The sequence below is a fragment of the Agelaius tricolor genome, unplaced genomic scaffold, assembly GCF_023055355.1.
Source record: "Agelaius tricolor isolate 1412-34295 unplaced genomic scaffold, bAgeTri1.0.p SCAF_9, whole genome shotgun sequence".
Taxonomy (NCBI): domain Eukaryota; kingdom Metazoa; phylum Chordata; class Aves; order Passeriformes; family Icteridae; genus Agelaius; species Agelaius tricolor.
In genome coordinates, this window is record NW_027269269.1 from 21,924,327 (window position 1) to 21,943,405 (window position 19,079).

Consider the following 19,079-nt stretch of genomic DNA (forward strand, 5'->3'; position numbering starts at 1 on the left):
TGTTGTGGATTCAGGAAGCTTGCACAGATCCAAGTGGAGACTGAGCAGGAATAGCAAATCCTTGATTGAAAATATGTCAGAAACTAGAAAAGTATCAGAGAAAGTATCTTGTACCCTTTGTCATCTCTTCATCCCTCAGCACCAACCTGGCAAAAACTCTGTGGCCACTAATTCCATAAGCTCAAACTTATTTGCAGTGGTTATTGGAATGGTGCTCAGGCTGCAGTGGAAAGGCTGCCAGCCTACAGAAGCTTCTTCCTCAACTTGTGCCTTCATCTAAAGGCAGAGTGTAAAAACCTGGAGTTCTGAGGTCAGTGCTAGACTGCTCCTGTCTGCAAATCACCTGTCTCTAGTCACAACACTGCATTCTTCTTCACCTTGTAACCACGATCTTCTAGTTACCATGCTGTAATCTGTAACATACCAGTCTTGTGTACCTAATCATCTGTGAGATCTGACACTAAAAACTTACATGAACATCCTGCATCACCTTATGGAAGGAAAAAGTAGTGTGTGAGCCTATGCTTGTCACTCTCTACTCACCATGCAAAATTCTGTATGAAGAGTCTTGTCCAGTACACTCTTGTCCCCTTTTTTGTCCTGAGTTGGAGAATCTCCCGTTCTGATCCAGCAGGCTTCTCCAGATATTTAGACGGAAAAACCTCAAACACATTGCCGTTCTTGGGGCTGCTGTGGGAGCCTCATTTCTCCCAGGAGGCTGCAGAAGCTCGATCGGGACTTGTTCAGCTTCGCTTTCATGACGCGTTGTATGCTGGAAGTGGGCCAGCGACACCATCTCTTAATTGCAAGGCCAGCGGCTTAGCCAGAGCCAACAGGCACACTGCGGAGATGGGATTTCGGGAGCGCTCCGCGGCCCCACCACAGCGGCGCCAGCCGGGCTGGGCTCCAAAAGGGTGCAGGTAACCACGATCGGGCCCTGCTTGACCTACACGGAGCGCGGCGGACCCGCTGAGGGCTGTCGGGGCCGGCGGGTCCCGCGGCAGGGCCGTGGGTCGGGAGCGGGCCGGTGCGGCGGAGGGAGCGCCGGTACCCCCGGGCCGGCACCGCGGGATCTCCGCAGGGGCGGGGCCAGTCGGGGGCGGGGCGCAGGGCGCTGCTCCCATTGGACAGCTACATGGCGGGGCGGGGCTAAACCTGTGGCGCTCTGGGGGCGGGGCTAGGTTTATGTCCTTTTCCGCAGGGCGCGCAGCGCTGATTGGCTGAGGAGGAACCGAGGGGCGGTGCCGAGCTGCATCTCTCTGCGGAGCAACTTTTGATTGGCTGCTGGCTCTGTGGGCGGGACCGCGCTGTTATAAGTGCGGGATCCGGGGGCTCGGGACACTGTCGGTGCGAAGCTCCGTGTTTGCTTCGATCCTGCTTCCCTCCGGCTCGGCCATGTGAGTGTCCGCCCACCCCGGCCGTGGGCGAGATGCGGCGGGCGCGGCGCGGGGGTGGTGCTGTTGCAGCGTGAGGGACGGGGGTCGGTGCAGAGCCCGCGTCCCGGCCGGCGGCGGTGGGGTCGGGTGGCGCATTGCAGCAGCCGCAGGCTGGGCTGCCCGCACCGCCCCCGGGCGGTCCCGCTCCCCCGCTGGCTGCGTGGGTGAGTGGGTGCGTGGGCCGTGCCCCAGTGGGGATGATGTGCGGGGCCCAGCCGGAGCCAGCCTGGCCGGTGGCCACCACTGCGCCCAGCCCGGTGCTGCCTGGTGCCCCCGCCCTGCTCCCAGTCCCTCTTCCCCCACCTTCCTTCCCCGGGTCCCGGTCATGTCCGTGCGGCCAGGTCGCTGTTCCCCCGGGAGGCCGCAGTGTGTGGCGCGACCGCACCCGCAAGCTCCTTCGGCGAGGGGCTCGTTCCTTTCCCCCTGCTCCCTTGGGCTTGCCCCTGCTCTGGGGTCTCCCTGTTCCTGATGCGGCGGGATCCAGCGAGGCTGCAGGCTGCCGAGGCTGCTGCCAGCGCTGCTGCAGCCTGGGGACACTGGGGTCCCCCTCCGCATTTGGGGGGTTCTCTCTCGAGCGGCTGAGTTTTCCCTTGGCTCATGTGTGTGCTCCCCTAGGTCTGACCCGGCTCCGCAGCCTGCTCCCGGCGCTCCCGAAGGAGGAGCTCCCGAAGGAGGCGCTCCCGAGGGGGCAGCCCCCGGCGGGGGTCCCCCCGGGGCTCCCCCCAACCTGACCAGCAATCGCCGCCTGCAGCAGACGCAGGCACAAGTGCAGGAGGTCAGTAGCTCTGCCAGCCCTGAGGGACGCCTGGGCTCTTCTCCCACCGCTCTGCAGCAGCAGCGGTGTTCCCGACCCTTGTCTGGCGCTGAGGGGGTGGCTCCTTTTGTCATGCCAAAGCCAGAAATTAATTAATGCTGAATACTCAAAAATAGGGTGGCAAACCTATTAAAGAAGCTGGAGGAGAGATTGCTTTATGTTTAAAAGCCACTTCATTCCAGATATGACTTCCAAGGACCAGGCTTGCTAGATTCTTTTGGTATCTCGTTATCGCGCATCTCTTTTGGGAATAAAGCTGTACGGCGTCCAGGACAGCTCTTAATCCCTGCGGGCTGCTCCAAGGGAACGCTGTGTGCAGTGATGTGGGGAACCCTTGCCTGGCTTCCCGGGATCAGAGCCGGTGGCTTGGCTGCTGTAGCGCCTGTGTGCCTCACCGGGGCAGCAGCACGAAGCTGATAAGGTGATTTTGCAGCTCCCGGGGAGTGAGTGAGCGCCGGACTCCTCTCATACCGAGGGTGGCTTTGGCTTGCTGCTGGAATGGAGGGCTCTTAGAAGCAGATGAGAATGTGAGGCTGAGGACCTGGTTGAAGTGTACTTGAAGTGATGTTTTAACAGTGACTCTCGGATTTTTTTTTTTTTCATTCCAAAGTAGGCAATGACTTGAAATCACTTCTTTCTTACCCTGATCTTTCCCCCACTCTTGTTCGTGTTTTTTGTTGGTTAGTATTGCAACATCAGTTATTGGCTAAGTAACTCCTCTTACATTTTCAGCTGTCTTTAACAATACAGCTGCTCCCACTGTTCTCCTTCTGCAGGTGGTTGATATAATGTGTGTAAACGTAGACAAGGTGCTGCAGCGAGACGAGAAGCTGTCAGAGCTGGATGACCGGGCAGATGCGCTGCAGGCCGGTGCCTCAGTCTTTGAAAGCAGCGCAGCCAAACTCAAAAGGAAGTACTGGTGGAAGAACTGCAAGGTGAGTTTCCTTGTCAGGAGGGAGCTGGGCTACTCCTCTCCTGCAGAGCTTTCAAGTATACCTGGGGCTTGCTAACAGTTTCAAATGCTTAAGATTCTTTACTGTGGGAAGGCTTTGAGGCTTTGGCTGTCTTGCCTTTGGGGCCTGGCTTAGGTTCCCTGGCTGTCAGGAAGAATGGGAGCTTGTCAATCTGTTCTGAGTATTGCTCTTGGACAATCTTTTTCTTCAGATGATGATCATGATGGGAGTGATTGGTGCCCTTGTGGTGGTGGTGATTGCAAGTAAGTACCAAAAACCTCAGGCTCAAAGGTGAGGAAATACTAGCTCTAGAGTACTTTAAACTTTTCCCTTTTGTTTTGAGGTCTTGAGGATCTTAGTTGTGTAAGTGTCAACTCCAGTCTTTGGGAAAGGGAAGTAGAAGTGCTGGAACTCCCTCACTTAGTGTGGAAATGGTATGCTTTATCTAGTAATATGAGGCATGGGGAATGCCATCACTGTAGAAATGGGAAATTCTGCCTGCCAGGTCAGATAAACTTGTAAATATGAGGGGCATTTACCCTGGAGTGGGTGGGATGGCAAGTTCGTTCCCTGGTGGGTGGTTTGGAGCTCTCTGAGGGACCTTTGGTGTAACTTGCCCTTTTGTTCTTTCCTTTTTTCTTTTTTCTATTGCTTTGTCTCCAGTCTACTTTTTTACTTAAATGTAGCTCCTTCAGTCTGCAACCTCCTGTCCCCTATTACCTTGCCTGTCTCTTCTTGCCTCTGAATTTTTCCTTTCCTTCCCTTTCACCTAGCTTCTTCATTGATTTCCTTATTGGTTTTAATTTATCTTCTCTATAGGACTCTGAGCTGCTTACTAAACATAGGTAGCCTTTTCAATAGCTGCTGCAGCTTTAGGGAGCATCCTCTAAGTTTAGAGGAAAGGGAAGCTGAGGAAGAGTGGGTAGCTATTTGCTCCTGCTCTTCTGCAGAGAACTTTTTGTGTTTATTTTTGGGTGTAAGCTTGTCAAATAGTGCCTGTGTGAACTCTAGCAAAATAAGAATGCCTTAACACAGTGCCTTTTGGGATGAAGGACCTGCAGCATGTGAGAGCCTTTAGTGTTCTGCCTAAAAAGACTGGCAGCATGACTTGAGCTTTTCATTGAGCTTCTGAAATAAAAGCTAGTTTGTGTTGGCCAGTGGCTGTGAGCCATCTAAGCTACACGTAGTGATGTAGGTTTCTATAGCCGTGGAGGGGTGAGCACTTGAAGAAATGATTTATTCTGCCTGTCCTTATTTCCAGGTGACTTGCTGCCTGAACATGGCCATTTCAGTTTTTATAAAGGAGGGCCTACATGATTACCTCAGTCAAGTGTAACAGGCTAAACACAGTTCAGTGAAAGGGGCATTGCTACCATCTAAAACCCATGTGTGGGAGTAAAGCCTCTCTCCACAAGGAACAAATGAACAACAATTAGTCAAATATGCCTTTCATCTATGCACACACAAGCCAGGACCTTGTAGCTTCCTACTGTCTTGTAGCTTTCCAGAAGGAAGACTTTGGAGTAGTGGCAGAATGGGAGTTGGTGTTTTGCTTTTGTGTGACTGGGTTGAAGGTCAAGGAAGCTCACTGCCACAGCAGATAGAGGTGAGGGGGGCTGGAGGTATTCCAAATGACACTAATTGAGCTGCACAGCTTTCTGATTAAGAATCTCTGCTCTGTTTCTGCTGCCACAAAGCCCTAATTTTCAGCAGGAGTTAGAAAACACTTGAAATGGTTAGCTGGGGATTCAAAGGGAAATGGTGCTCTGGGCATGGATATTGCAAAGTGGCATCAGATGTCCCAGTTTGGCAACTTATGCCTCTAGAGATCTTGCTGATCAAACTGAATCCTCCTACTTGCTATGGGTTCTCTTGAATTTAGGTCCAGGGTGGTTTCTGATGGAAGTAAACTTGTGGCTGTGGCTTTCTGTGAGTGATTCCCTTGTTCTTCTCCATCAAAAGTAACAGGAGCTGTGAGTTGTTTGAATAGTTGTCAGACAGGGGTTAAATGAGCTGCCCTGTTTCTGTAGAGTCTTCTGAGGAATGTGTATCTTGTCTTTTAACTTTTTTTGACAAGCTGAGCTGTAGCCTGTAATCCAGACTGGAAAGAGCGTACTCCTTTAATTTAGAAAGCTCTCCCTCTGTTCTAGAATACACTGGGATCTGTTTAGGCTTAAGAGGAGGCAGGGAGGACATCACTGGAGTTCCCAGATAGGAGCAAAGTACAAAAGATGGGAGGAGCAGATGCTTTTTATTCCACTGGATGTGCTGGGGAAGCCCCTTTCTGCCTCCCAGGGCACCTGGCAAGGGGCTAGGTTTTGCATGCTCACTTCCATGCCCCAGCATTTTCATTTGAGTTCATCTCCCTGCAATTCCATTCCTCTCCACCTTGGGGGAGGGCAGAGATGAAGATCTGGAGTGAAGCAGCCCTCGTCCCCTGAGCACTTCCCTAATTCCCTGGAACTGAGATGGGATGGACGGTCAGAAATGCATCTGCTGAAGAGGAGCCAGGGCCTGCTTGTGCCACCTCCTGCTCTCATTTTAGGGGGCAGGCTTTTACAAGCTTGAGGCCCCCAGACCAGCAATTCTCTTGAACTCTTCTAAACAAGCCTTTGGTGTCCCATTCCTCCTGTCTCTCTGGGAGCTGAGGTCCCCCTAGGCTGTCTCTTTCATTTCTTTCTCTCAGATGTTGTATGTTGCCTCCTCCTCTGCTCCCTTTCCCCTCCTTTGTGTCTCTGTGCATGGGCAAAACAAATCACCAAGGCCCTCTTAGTAAAAGCAAGGGACTCTGCTGCCCACAGCATCACAGCCACTCATGCACGTGCAGTTTATTTACTTCCTCTATAAACACAACTGTAATCTCCTCTGGCATGTTCTAGAAATCAGCTCATGTACTTTTAATGGTCTCTAAGAAACATGATTCACCACCTTACTGAGTCTGTCTGGTCTGTCAGTGAGCGGGAAGGGGTTGGGATACCAAACTTCTGGAATTTCTTTTTTTTTTTTGTGACTTCCATAGCATGCACATACCTGAAGTTCTGTCCCTCAAAGCAGTGGCTGCTTTTCCATTGTAAAATGATGGTAGTTCCAAGTGTTCTGGACTGACTCTGGTAAGTCTGTAACAAGATGTGAGAAGCAGAAGCTCTGGGGGAAGAGGCTGCCCAAGCCAAATCTACTTTCAGCCACTGAATGTCCAGCCAGTGTCTTGTTCAGGGGACTGCCTTCTGTGCATTATTGTGTTGGGGGCAGCTATGGCTCTCAGGCTATGCTGCCTTTGGATTTCAATAACCTCAGATCCTTAAACCCAGAAAACAATTCTCCATTGGTGTTGGAATATAAGTTCAGGACACAAATGAAGACCTCCAAGAGTAGGATGCTGTTCACAATATATCTTGTAGCATGACTGGAATAAAGGTAAGTGCCCCTTTGTTCTGCTTCACTGTATGTTTGAAACTCATTAAAAGGAAATGACAGAGCTTTGTCCAGTGCAGACTTCTTTTAAAATTAGGTATTTGTGCCCTTATCTGCCCTTATTGCTACAAAAGCTAGGTTGCAAACCAATCTTCCATGTGGCTTCTGGTTCCCTTATGATCAGTTTTTGTCCAGTCTTCAATGTCACCAAAATCCACACCAGAACAGTGAACACACTGGAACAACTCAATGGTGAATTTGGAGCAAGGCAGCTAGACTTATTCTTCAAAGATGGAAGCCCTCCTGGAGAAGGAGGGTGTCTGGACTGGCTGGTGGATTAAAGCAGCATGTACAGTCTAAAATTCCCCACAGTTCAGGCCTGCACAACCTGAACAAACGAGTCATGCTACAATTCCTGCCAAGTTTTGTGTTGCGTTCCTGTCAGTTCTCAGCCTCACTCATGTAGGGGAATAGGGAAGATGTTTTCATGGGACAGATGCATTTTTGGACTGTTGATGATGCAGTGTCCAAGTCCCTAGCCAAAGCTGGGGATTGAATGCTCATTTTCCAAAGCTGGCAGCTGCTCTGGAGCACAGAGCTGGGGCTGAACATACCCTGAAAGTTGCCCCAGGGTTGAGCCCAGTTCATGAGTCATGTTGTGGCTGTTTGCAAAGACTTGCATGTCTAGCCATAAATCCTCTCTTAGGCATTGAAAATACCATGTTCTACTGGAAGCTCTTCTGAGGTGCCATCCTTACCTGCATCAGCGTTTCTGCTGCTCCTGTACTCTCTTATCCCAGACAAAGCAGGATTTTAAATGTGCTCCAAAAGCAAGGCCAAGGCTTTGGGAGAATAGTTCTTTGAATGTTTAATTAAAAAGTCAAGCTCTGCCTTTAAACATGGAACATGCTTAACATGCCTTTGAACTGGAACAGATTGCCCAGAGAAGCTGTGGATGCCCCATCTCTGGAGATGTCCAGAGCTGGGTTGGATGGGGCTTTGAGCAACCTGGTCTAGTGGAAGGTGTCCCTGCCTGGTAGGGAGTTGGAGCTAAGATGATGTTTAAGGTTGCTTCCAGCCCAAACCATTCTGTGCAAAATGCAGCTCCCATATCAACTGCTTCATCCTGATGTCTTCAGATGTGGTGGAAGAAAAGCCTCAACTGTACAGCTCCTAAATGGAATACCCTAAACCTCCATATCTCCAGATGCCTGAGGCATTGCTCTGGCCTTTCCTGAGGTGTCTCTGCGCTGGTCAAAGCCAGGTGCAGGCTCTTAGCAGTGGTGGGGTTTGTTGTCTCAGCTGGAGAGCAGCCAAATGATGATGGGCAAGACAGATTTTTCTTCACAGCTGGAATGCAGCATCAACACTTGGTTAATGAACCTGGCTTCCTTGGGAAGTGACAGAGGTCCCTGCTCTGATGTAGGCTGGGGTTGGAAGCCTTAACTTGGTGAAGGGAGGTAATAAAAGGGGGAGGTTTTATCTTTGTTCTGACCTCTAAACAAATGATCACTCTGAGAGATGTAACAGATAAAGATACAGGTTTTACAAATAGGCAGCTCAGCCATGTCTGTTGGATACTGAGCCTCCACACTCTTGATAATATTTGACCTATTTTTGGCCTGAGATAGAGTACAACACTTACACAGAACACCCTTACTTGCTCCCCAGGTTTCAAATATGAACAGCCTCATAATGTCCTTTCCTTCAGTGCACAGATCCACTAAATGATTTCTGCAGAGGACTAAATGACACTTTCTTTTTATGTTCTTCCCTCAGAGGCTTCTTTTCCAAAAGCCTTTGTACTATTTTTTAAAACTAAATTTGCCATAAATGTATTAAAAATTTAATAAAGATTATAAGCTCTTTTTAGTTCAGTGCTTTTAAGCATGCACTTGGAGACTGAAGGCACTTTCCCCTCTTGTGCTTACAAGCCCCCTTTAAATATTGTATATTATTAAATACAAAGAACTGTGACTGAATGTGGCTGTGGCTCTGGTGTGTTCCTGATCTCTGTGGTTCCCCTGTGTCCTTTCACCAGCAGCACTACTGCCCTTTCCATTTCTTGATGTAGCCTGTAACCCCTCAGACTTTATTGAACCTGCCCCAAGAGCTTGGTAACCCTTTCTTCAAATTCTTTCTCAGTTTGACCTCAGTCTGTGCAGACAATCCTTGACCTATCTGTTCAGCTTCTCTCAAGCTCTCCAGCAAGCAGAGTTTTGTTCTTCTAAATACATTGTTTATTTTCCAAAGTGATGGTTGTCTCATTTTTTTCTAGCTTCCCTAGACACTTCTGTTGTACTTCCATGCCTTTCCTCTATTACCTTAATTCTTATGGAAAAACAATAGTTTGGCATCTGTTCCCAGTCCAAAAAGACACAACCTTCAGCTGTTTCCTGCATGTTTTCCATGTCCACAACATAACTCTGCTATGCCTCTAATACATCTATGACTACTGAGCATCCCCTCAACTTTCTCCTCTTGTACAAATTCACCCCAGCTCAGACCTTTAATTTGCCTTTTGCTGACTTGCAGATCCCCCTTCTTGCACGCTTTCTTCCCTTTTCTCCAATTTTTCATGTTCTCAGTGAAACCCTCCCATTTTTTGGGCTCTTACTCCAGCACTGCTGGCCTTGCCTCTTGTTTTCAGCCAGACCAAGCTCACTATACATCTGCTGAGCTCATTTGTGGTCTTGCCAGCCCACAAGAAATGTAGAGATTATTTCTGGAACAAGCCCCTGATTTCTCCCAAGATGGCAATTTTTGCACTGATTCACAGGACAGGGAGGGCTCATCTATTTACCAACTTGTATAATTGCTTCTTCACATTTGTACAGGCTTTTAATTCTGGATTTACAGCTATCCTGAATGGTGCCATTACTTTGAGTTCATCAGTCAAAGCACATTTTTTTTTGCATTTTAACACTCGTATGGAACAGATAGGATATGGTTCAAGCTTCCCCCAGGGAATACATCACCACCTTCTGCAGCTGTATTTCTTTATTGATGAAGAGAACTTACTGTTTTAAATAGTTATGCCTCTGATTAATCTTGCTTTAATCACCCACTTGACTATGCATGGTGCAGCAGGTCTCATCAATTTTATGGTTATTACAAGGTTATTTATGGTTCTGTGATGTGAAGAATCATGTCTTACTCTTTGGATACTGAGGAAATATCATACTTACCATATGAATCACTGTATGTTTATGGTATACAAAGACTGTTTTGAGGTGTTGCACCTGCTCTTTATCCTTTCTTGATCTAAAGGTGGCTTTGTGAAGCAAACAGCTTTGTGTCCAGTGTCAGGTTTTTGCTCATTCATGTGCTAGAAAACACCCAATGCATCAGTCTGCAGTACTGAATTTGTGACCAAGAGCTGGGTGCAGCATCCTAGGTCCTCTATCTGCCTGCCTTTTGTATTTTAATTGTGGCCAAAGTTACTTTGAGCAACTAAACCTAGCTTTTACCTCTGCCTCTTGGGCAGTGTTTTTGCAGAACATGAAAGTACCTTCACAGAGGCAATTTTGAGATTTCATTCATTGCTCACTCTTTTTTACTTCATTTAGAAAATGGATTTTTTTCATGTTTGCAGAAGCTCTGATTTTTTTTCTAGTGGGGGGCCTCCTAGGAGGAATACGTTTCCACACCTCTTAAGTGCTGTTTCAGGCCCCTCCCTCCTGCTGGGCTGCCACCCTTGCTGAAGGACACCTCCCAGATTGCAAGCTTCCATTCCTAGCAGAGAGACATTATCTTCACTTTCAAACAAGAATTATCAGCTGGGCACTGGGATAAAATTTGTAAAAGCAGGAATATTTGTGCAATAAAGAACATAGCATTTGTGTGTGTATGTGAAAAAGAATAAAATCACTCTCTGCTGGGAATTGGAAAGTGCTTTTAGGTAATCAAGGCAGGAGCAGTGCAACCAGCATGTGTTTAGCATCTCAAAGGGAAAAATTAGGCAACAATTTAGATATTGCAGTAAACTCCTCCAACTTCCCAAGGGCAGTGCGTCTACCTTAAATTTTAAAACAGCTTCAATTTTTCTTTTGTTATGATTAAGTAGTTTTTAAATTCAAAAGTGGCTGTTAGCAGTGTGACTTGTTACAGGGTTCCACAGGTCTTTGCCTAAACTGCTTAAATTCTGGTATCTCTGTTTGTCCTGTGAAGTGGATAATCCTGTTTTTTAAGGACATCACCCTTGCTCTCTTGATACCCCATAAAGTGCAGAGCAAACACCATTGCAGCAGAAGTCTGAGTATTTGTAAGAAAAAGAGCATGGCAAGCTCACTGCAAGAAACGTATTCTCTCATACAAAGGTCCCCCAGTTAGTTCCTGAGAAGAGGACCATTTTTGCCCATGTGGTCCAATCAAATAGGCTAAAGCTTTCCTTGGAAGCACTTTTGATTAAAGCCTGCAGTACTTTCCTGTGCTTCCCTCAGGAACAAGAGGCTCAGCAGAGTTTCTGTGGGAGGACCAGACAAGGACTGGGAGGAGCAGAACATGCACTGCATGACCTGCACTGCTCTGAGCCTCTCTTGCAGGATCCCATTGCAGCAGAGGTAACATTTGGGATTTTTGGAGGGTGTTCATAATCCTGCCAAACTTTTTATTTCCCTCAGGAAGAAAGCAGGGAGGGTCAAGCAATTGTAGAGATCGATTTGTCCCAGAGCTATTGGCAAACAATCAGATAGCTGGATGTACACATGTATGGTGTATCCCAAGGAAGGGGGGACATCCAAGATCTACCAATGCCACAAAGGCAGCTTGAAAAGGGAGCCTTTATTTTGCCAGGGGTGTTTTGTCCCAGACCTGGGAGTGGCAGCAAGCTTGGAGTACCTCTCTAGAGCATTGTGTGTAATACAGATTGAGATCGTGCCAATGGCTCTTGTCTCAAGGAGCCTCTCCTGGGGGGAGGAGAGGGTAGGTGACACAGTCTTGGGATCAGAGCTCATGAAGAACGAGGAAAGAGCAACCAGTTTACGGAAAGCTTAACAAAGCTCAGCCTGTTGAGAGATTTGTACCCCAGCTAAGACTCCATTCCTGTTCCTTGTTATACCACAGAGGAGGCCAGTCGCACCTGCCAAACCTCTTTAATTAATGACAGACCAGAACTGTGGCAGCATCCTTGTTGGAGGGAAAGGAAAGCATGCCTGCACGTGTAGGTGTGCACATGCACAGAGCATAAGGAAATCTGGAGGACATCTCCCCCACACATACACTAGATCAACTCTCATCCCTGGTGATCCCACAGCAATAGTATTTTATGAGAGTGAAGAATGTGCCTATAGAAGTGAAAGAAACGAGCCCAGGCCGACCATGGAGCAGTCTTTTGCTGTGGTCCATGTGCAGCACCCCAGAAAGAAGGAAACTCAGGCCCCGCAGACAAAGAGTGCAGCCTCTGCTCCAGCTGCCAGCCATCAGTGGAACAGTGCAGGAAGCTGCTGCCTCACTCGTGTCCCTCCTCCCCATCCCTGCTTGGCCCACGTGGTTCCAGGCTGTTGTAGGAGGGCAGCGTGGTCACTACAGCCTCCACGGTGAAGCGATGAGGAGCACGGAGCGCCGGTGCCTCGTCTTGGAAAGCGGCGTTATCCTGGCTGTTCAGGGGGGGCACCGCGGCAGGCAGCTTCTGCCGGGAGCGGAACCAGCGGAAACCCAGGATAAAGGTGATGGCAATGAAATCCAGAACCAGCTCTGCAAGCTCCATCACAGACAGGACAGAGGATCCAAACCAGAGACTCCACTGGTTCCCAAGCTGGGACAGCAGAGTCACAACCTGCAGGAGATGGAGAAAGAGCAGTGACAACAGCCTTCATCTGGGACTTTGCCTCCCTGCCTGTTCCCTCTTCCCTGTGGGGCTGGGGGGGGAGGTTCCCTCACCCTGCCCAAGGAAAATAAACAATATCCAGCAATGCTGCTCCAACAAAAGCTGGCCACAGTGGAGGGACATCGTGGGGGAAGAGGTGGCCAGAGAAGACACGGTAGTAAAGTGTGTACCGTGAAGGCTGGAGACTCCCCATTGGTCTTGTAGTTCCACTCCTTAAAAAAGATATTCACTTTGGCAACTCCGTTCCTGTGAATGAGAGATGACACTCAGTAACCCCAACTCCTCAATCCCTGCATTTCTTCACCAAGCCTAATTGTCCCCTTCTGCCCCCTGTCCTTCTCCCACTCGTACTACCCAGAGGCTTTCTCCCATCTCTGCAGTTCTCATTCTGCCCTAAATACAGTCTTTGGTACTTTGCACTTCTGACACTGTACTTTAAAAACCCAGTGTTTGTAGCAAAAGCTCTCACACAGCTCTCCTTCCCACTTTTCCACAAGCACCTTCTGTGTCTCCAAAACACACAGCAAGTGCTGAGGCTTACTATTTTCATATCAGCATCTGACCTCTTTCAAAATTTTCCCTTGGGTCCCCAGTCCTTGCTGAAGTCTGGCTATACATCTACTCTGACTCAAATCCACTGCCCTTGTCCACAGGTCCCATGCCTCATCTCTTCCCATCAGTAATTTAATCTTAACTCTAACATTTCCAACACACACATTCCACTGGGATGGTTTCTGGTTTGGAGACAGTCTCTGTTTAGGGGCTCTCACCTCTTGGATGTGATATTGTATTTGTTCTGTTGTGAAAGCATGTAGAAAACCCAGTCCTGAAATGGAAAGTGCAAAACATTGTGTCACATGATCACAGTCACCTCCTGCAGGTTTAGTACCCATTGAGGAAGGACTAAATGGGAGGTGGGAGCAGTGCTGGGAAGCCAGGACACCCTCTCCTTACCTCTGAGACAGCAGAAGGCCAGTGTGAGTATCCAGCTGACAGCTGGTATTCTGTCATTCTGCAAGGCAAGGGGAGGCTCTGTTAGCTGGTGAAGCTGTAGGAGCCACAGGGCCAGGTCTCACCATCCTCAGGCACACCTGGAGATTCCCTCCCATGCTGAAGTTCCACCCACTTCCCACCATGTGGAATGCACAGTCCTTGGGAGCTCACCCCTAAGCCAACCCACATGCTCCTCAGCCATTTTGGCTTCCTGATGGGAGAAATACCATTTCAGGTTGGGGCTCAGCCATTGACTCAAGCTTCTGCCCATCAGTGAATGCTTCCCAACACTTCTGGGAATACTTTCCAATCTTCCTGCCTGACTGATGATCAACCTACTTGCAAGGTTTCCGACACTTGTGGAAACAGCCCAGCACGTCAGCTTTGAATTCAGCCAGGAGTTTGTAATAGCAGTAGCCTGAACAGCAAAGAAAGTAAATCCAGGTAAGCTCACAGTATCTTTAGACAAAAGGTGCTGTGTGACAGCAAGGGGAACCCAGAAGAGGTTTCCTTCCACAAGGAGCTAATCATTCAAGGCAAGACTGTCTTTTGGATGTCTCACACCAGGAAGCTCATTGAAGACGAAGGGATGTGCTGGGACGTGGGCTGGACCAAACAGGTTCAGGTGGGCACGAGCTCTGCTGTCCCTGCTGTCCACTCACCCCAGGCCTTGTGCTTTGTGTAGTCACAGTACTCTGCTCTGCTGGGCAGGGGATAGAAGTAATATGCACAGCCACAGCGCTCTACCATGTTGAGCTGGAAGCAGGAGCGAATGCAGACCTGGGAGGCACATAAGGTGGAAAAGGCTGATCAAGGGAACCAAACTCACCGTGCCTGTATCACTGTTAACAGAGCCCAAGGAAAGGCAGGGCCGTCAGGGGGCTGGAGCATGTCAGGAAAGAGGAGAACCAACGTGACCCAGAAGGGATCAGCTCGGTGAGTTACCTGCTCAGTGTAGCAGGATGAGTGGATGAGTACAGGTTTGAATTACCTGCTTGGTGTAGCGGGATGAGTACAGGTTTGAGTTACCTGCTCGGTGTAGCGGGATGAGTACAGGTTTTGCACTGGCACGTCACTGCCATCCTCTGTGCAGTCGCTGTAACTGCCCCCAAGGCGCTCGGTCATCTCCTGCAAGAGCAGACTCTCGCTGCACACAACAGCTCCACTTTGCTGTCCTCTTCCCACTCTCCCAACCACACACTGCTCATCCATCAGTCTCTGCTCTTTATGCTTTCCTCAGGATGCCAGCTCCTCCTGCTTGCCTCCATTTCATTGTTCACTGATAAACTGTAGCCAAATGCTTCTCATCTAGTCCAGCAAGCTGTTCTTTCTCTCCCTTCACTCCATGGGATTAGTCCCTTCCCTTAAACACACACTGCCGGTCCACCAAGTTAAACCTCCCATCCAGAGCTCTCCCCCCTTCTGCTTGCTCACCTTTCTCATGCTGATGGAGGTCTCGATGCCAGGACGAACATTGAAGCCCCCATCATCCATGAAGGCTGGCTCATTCTGATCATGGACCATGACCCTGGCTCCTGTCACCGTGGACAGCAGAGGGATGAAATCGTTCTGCTCGGTGCGCACCACCAGGGAGAGACCTGAGGGAACACCAGAGAGCCAGGGAGGTCATGGCCAGCTGTGCTGCAGCAGAGAAGGGAGAGCAGGATGCTTAGAAGGAAGTCTGAAAGAGATAAAGGAGAAGACAGACATCAACCAGGGCTGCACCAAAGCCTGGCAGCAATAGAGGGTGGTTGGAGGGAGGCCAGAGAAAAAGCTGGAGGCTCCAGAAGAGGCCAGTGAAAACTGGATTTAATCACGGTGGCTTAGAAAAAGACAGAACTGGGAACTGAGAGAGATTTCATGGAGAAACTTGAAGCCAGATTGAAGAAAAGCCTGAAGATGTGGTCTGGAGAGCTTTCAGGGAGTTTAGGAACACAAACAGGTCAGTTTCTTGAAGGGGGAAATGGGGAAGACCAGGAGCACTATGGCTCAGCAGAGGACTTGAGGAAGGGCCAACACACGCCCAGAGGACACAAAGAGCATAAGGATCAGGCACTGATGAGGGAGAGAGAGTTCAGTGGGCAGTGGTGAGGGGCTGCCACGTCCATAAGACAGCTCTCTCCAGATGGGTGAAAACAGCTTGGGTGAGACAGAGCAAGGCTGCAATCTGCCACCACCAGTACTGAGCACAGCAGGATGCCCGTAACTCCTAGGGAAAACAGAAAAGTAAGCTAAAAGAGTAAGCTTTTGGTGAGCTTACTCACCAAAGAGTGCCTCTCACCCACCATTATTGATCCCAGGCATCGAGGATGTCCACACACTGCTGCTGTTGTCATTAAAGGTATAGCAGTTGCCATACAAGGGATGGTGGAAGTGGGTATAGTTCCTGAGAGGGGAACAGAAGCAGAGTGAGAAGGGCTGCAAAACCAAGGGGAAGGGCTTTCTGAAAGGAACAACTCTCTTTTCCATCAGCAGGGACAGGGGCTTACAGCAGATGGGCAGTATTTGTTATGTAAACTCTCATGAACAGGGAAAAGCAATTAAAAAGTGCTGTAAAAAATGTCCTGGAGCTGGGCAGGTTTTTACACAAGGTTTTTCATGCTGCTTTTCAGAGCCCAAATAGGTTTTAGCAGTGCTAGCCATTACTGTATTATTTTCCTAATACTGATGAAGCTCTTAGATTTTCCTACCCCCTTTTCTTTCCTTGCAGATCGTTTTCATTCCACTACCTCCTTGGGGCTTTTTGACCAATAATGGCAGGAGAAAAGTGGGATATGTTTTTACTGTCTTTTTGTGTCAAATCTCTCTTATGCCTTCATGTGGGCTGATATGCACCATTTTACCACTGTGGAGGGTAGAATAAAAATACTTCTCCGCTGTACATCTGTGCCCTCTCTGGTGTTTGTACCAGTATAATTATTTCATTTGTGTGAAACCCAGAAAAAGGCAAAACCATCCTTCAAGGTTCATACTTCCAGGTCACAGAACCTGTGGCCCTGATATGCAAAAGCCACGGGAAAGACTCAAGAAAGATCCTTTGACCTTTCAAATGGGAACTGAGCAAGGAACAATTCCACCTCAGAAAAGAGGTTCTCTAATGTGGGTTCCTTGATTTCCCTGGACCCCAGGCACAAAATAAGTGTTTCCAGGGGTGTTCCCACTACTTACGCCTTGTCACAGGTTGCCTCGTTGAAGCGGCAAGCATAGATGAAATTCTCAAAGTCAGACTCGTCCAGGGCTTTTGCATCAGGCACCTGTGCCAGGATATTGATGTAGTGAAAGCTGTACCATTCCCGCACGGCATCCACTCCCGAGGAGTACGCCTGGTGGAAACAGTCGTTGTTTTCATTGCACTGTTGAGAGGAAGAGGAAGAAGAGGAAGAGCCGTGTCAGAGAAGCCTTCTCATCCAGGAGACAAGGCTCCGCCCGTGGATAAGCTGTGCTCCCTCAGCACAGGCAGGTGACCGAGGAAGTGAAGAGTTCCACAGGACTCCTGTGTGTGACCAACGGGTGATTGGATGGAAAAAAAAAAACCCAGGGCAGCTCCTCGGTGGAAGGGCAACGCCAGGCGAATAAGCGAGGCTGAGTAAGACCCAGGAGGCAGCAAGGCGTGCAGGGTAATATGCACATAAATTCTACCAGGAGCTTTAAATTCTTGCGTGGGGAGCCCTTCCTTCAGGGTGTGTCCAGAAAAACGTCTGTGATCCTGTGGGAACCCCAGTTAGCTGCTGAGCGATTAGCTTCAGTCCTTCAGTGCCTTTTTAAATGCAAACACAGATACCCTGAGGCGAGGAAGCTGCTACCTAGGAGCAATTGCGACCATGATCACCTTTCACGTGGCCCAGGACCATCAAATACTTTCTCCTTTGCTATTATTGGGCAATGCAGCAGTTGATGCTGATAAACTGCTCTCAAAAGCAACTGCAAGGCTGATGTACCCTTAGGAAGGACAAGGTTTTCCAGCTCTTGGGAAGAGACTACACTGACCTGGACATGTTCCCTGGGGCCTGCAGGAACATGGATAGATTTTGGGGAGCAGGATTGTATGGAGCAAAGGATTCAGCTCTGCTTTTATCTGTCATTAGCAAAAGCCGGTGGAGATTAATCAGACTTCTGTGTAAGGAAAGGCATGGCCAAGGGTCTAACAAGACAGAAGTAGCCAGGCAGACTGCAGTGGGTAGGGCATGGAGTATCTAGGGATCTCACCAGAACAAAGCCAATTTTCCAGTCATTCTTGTCCACTGAGGGACTGTTCTCTGGCAGGTTGACTAAGTTGTCCCGCTTCTGCCTCCGCAGAGGATGGCGCTGGATGTGATGGAGCAGGCTCCTTGAGCTACGCCTTTGTGAGGACGACGTGGACCAGTCTCTCTGCGGCAGAGACATGTTGTAGTCATAGAGGTCTAGCAGTGTCTGGTGGGTGATTTCGTCCAGCTTATCCAGCTGCTTTCGGATGGCGCTGTATCTGTGCAGGGGGGAGAGAAGACCAGCAGGTTTAGGGCTGGATGCACACAATCAGCTCTGAATAAGACATGCAGCAGAGTTTGCTGGGGTGATTCCTGCCCCCAGCTGTAAATCTAACCCCTTGCTGGAGAGAAGTTAATTTGCTCCTAGCCCTGTGGCACTTTACATCGCAGCCTGCCCAAGCTCACATGCCTTACTGTGAGTGCCCCGCGGCAGCAAAGGCCTCTGAAAAGCACAGCTACAACAGTCGAGGACCATGAGGAGAACCAGAGTAGGCGCTTTTATCCTGCATCCATCAAAGTCAAGGCACTCAACATCTCTGCAAGTCTGTTTCTTACCTGTACGGATTGAGGGTGCACAGCGTCACAGCCGGGAAAGTCAGCCTGTCGGAGTTCAGGTTGAGGTTGAGGTTGACAGGGTAGCTGAAGTACTCCCTGTAGAGGATCCCGAACTGCCAGTACATTAAGCCGAAGGTGAGGAAGAAGAGGACGGACCAGAAGGCTGTCTTCATCTTATTCTTTTTGGAGCACACCAGGCGGATAGCCCCGTGGATGGTTGTGTTGCTGCAGAAGAACTGGAATAGCTCCTGGTAGGAACTGTAGAATTCGATGAGACCCTCCCGCTCCTCTTCTTTCTGTTGCTGCTCCTCTTCTTGCTTATATTGTCTCATTTTCTCCCCTTCTGGCATCTTCCCTGCCTTCACAGACCCAGTCTACAGCACAAACCCAGAATTAGTCGCCCAGCAGGACCGTGGCTCCGGGAAGCCATGCCCGCTGCACAAACCGGCTCTGCATCCCCATCTTCCCCGAGCCCCGCTGCTCTCACCCCCTCCTCCCTGACCCCCGCCCAGGCTGCAGGTCCCGCTCCGAGTCCTCCCGTCCCACATTTGCCGCGGGGTCGATCCTCCCCCGCCAGGAGCCCCCGTCCCTCCCGCGGCTGCGCCCCCCGCCCGCCCCGGGGCCGCGGCACTGACGGGGGGCGCGGTGCCCATGGCGGGCGGCGGCTGCTCGGGCCGGGACCGGGGCCGGGACCGGGGCCGGGACCGGCGTGCTCTGCCCAGCGCTGCCGGCTCTCCCGCAGCCTCCCCGGCTGGGCTGGGACCGGTTCCTTTCCAGTTGGAGCCAGCACCCCGCCCGGCTCCTGCCCTGCCAGCCTCTCCCCGCCCCTCCCGCCTGTCCCTCCTG

The 19,079-nt window shown here is 49.9% G+C and overlaps 2 protein-coding genes across 3 annotated transcripts; one reads left to right on the forward strand and one right to left on the reverse strand.

Annotated features, from left to right (window-relative positions):
• The first annotated feature begins 1,231 nt into the window (after positions 1–1,231).
• VAMP1 (vesicle associated membrane protein 1) lies at positions 1,232–6,135 on the forward strand. 2 transcript variants are annotated; one of them, XM_071433201.1, is made up of 5 exons: positions 1,232–1,397; positions 2,052–2,211; positions 3,027–3,185; positions 3,415–3,466; positions 3,867–6,135. In XM_071433201.1, coding segments are annotated over exons 1-5 (390 nt in total). In that variant the 5' UTR covers positions 1,232–1,395; the 3' UTR covers positions 3,884–6,135. The 2 variants fall into 2 exon arrangements, with proteins under 2 accessions (XP_071289302.1, XP_071289301.1); XM_071433200.1 differs by having other exon boundaries at positions 3,415–6,135.
• Positions 6,136–11,855: 5,720 nt separating this feature from the next.
• On the reverse strand, positions 11,856–18,598 carry SCNN1A (sodium channel epithelial 1 subunit alpha). Its single transcript, XM_071433202.1, has 12 exons — positions 18,234–18,598; positions 17,641–17,896; positions 16,603–16,787; positions 15,720–15,820; positions 14,869–15,032; positions 14,464–14,562; positions 14,097–14,214; positions 13,774–13,852; positions 13,396–13,453; positions 13,212–13,267; positions 12,612–12,687; positions 11,856–12,390 (listed from the first exon to the last, which is right to left on the reverse strand). The coding sequence occupies exons 1-12, from the start codon at positions 18,581–18,583 to the stop codon at positions 12,064–12,066; spliced, it is 1,869 nt and encodes a 622-aa protein (XP_071289303.1). The 5' UTR covers positions 18,584–18,598; the 3' UTR covers positions 11,856–12,063.
• Positions 18,599–19,079: the final 481 nt, after the last annotated feature.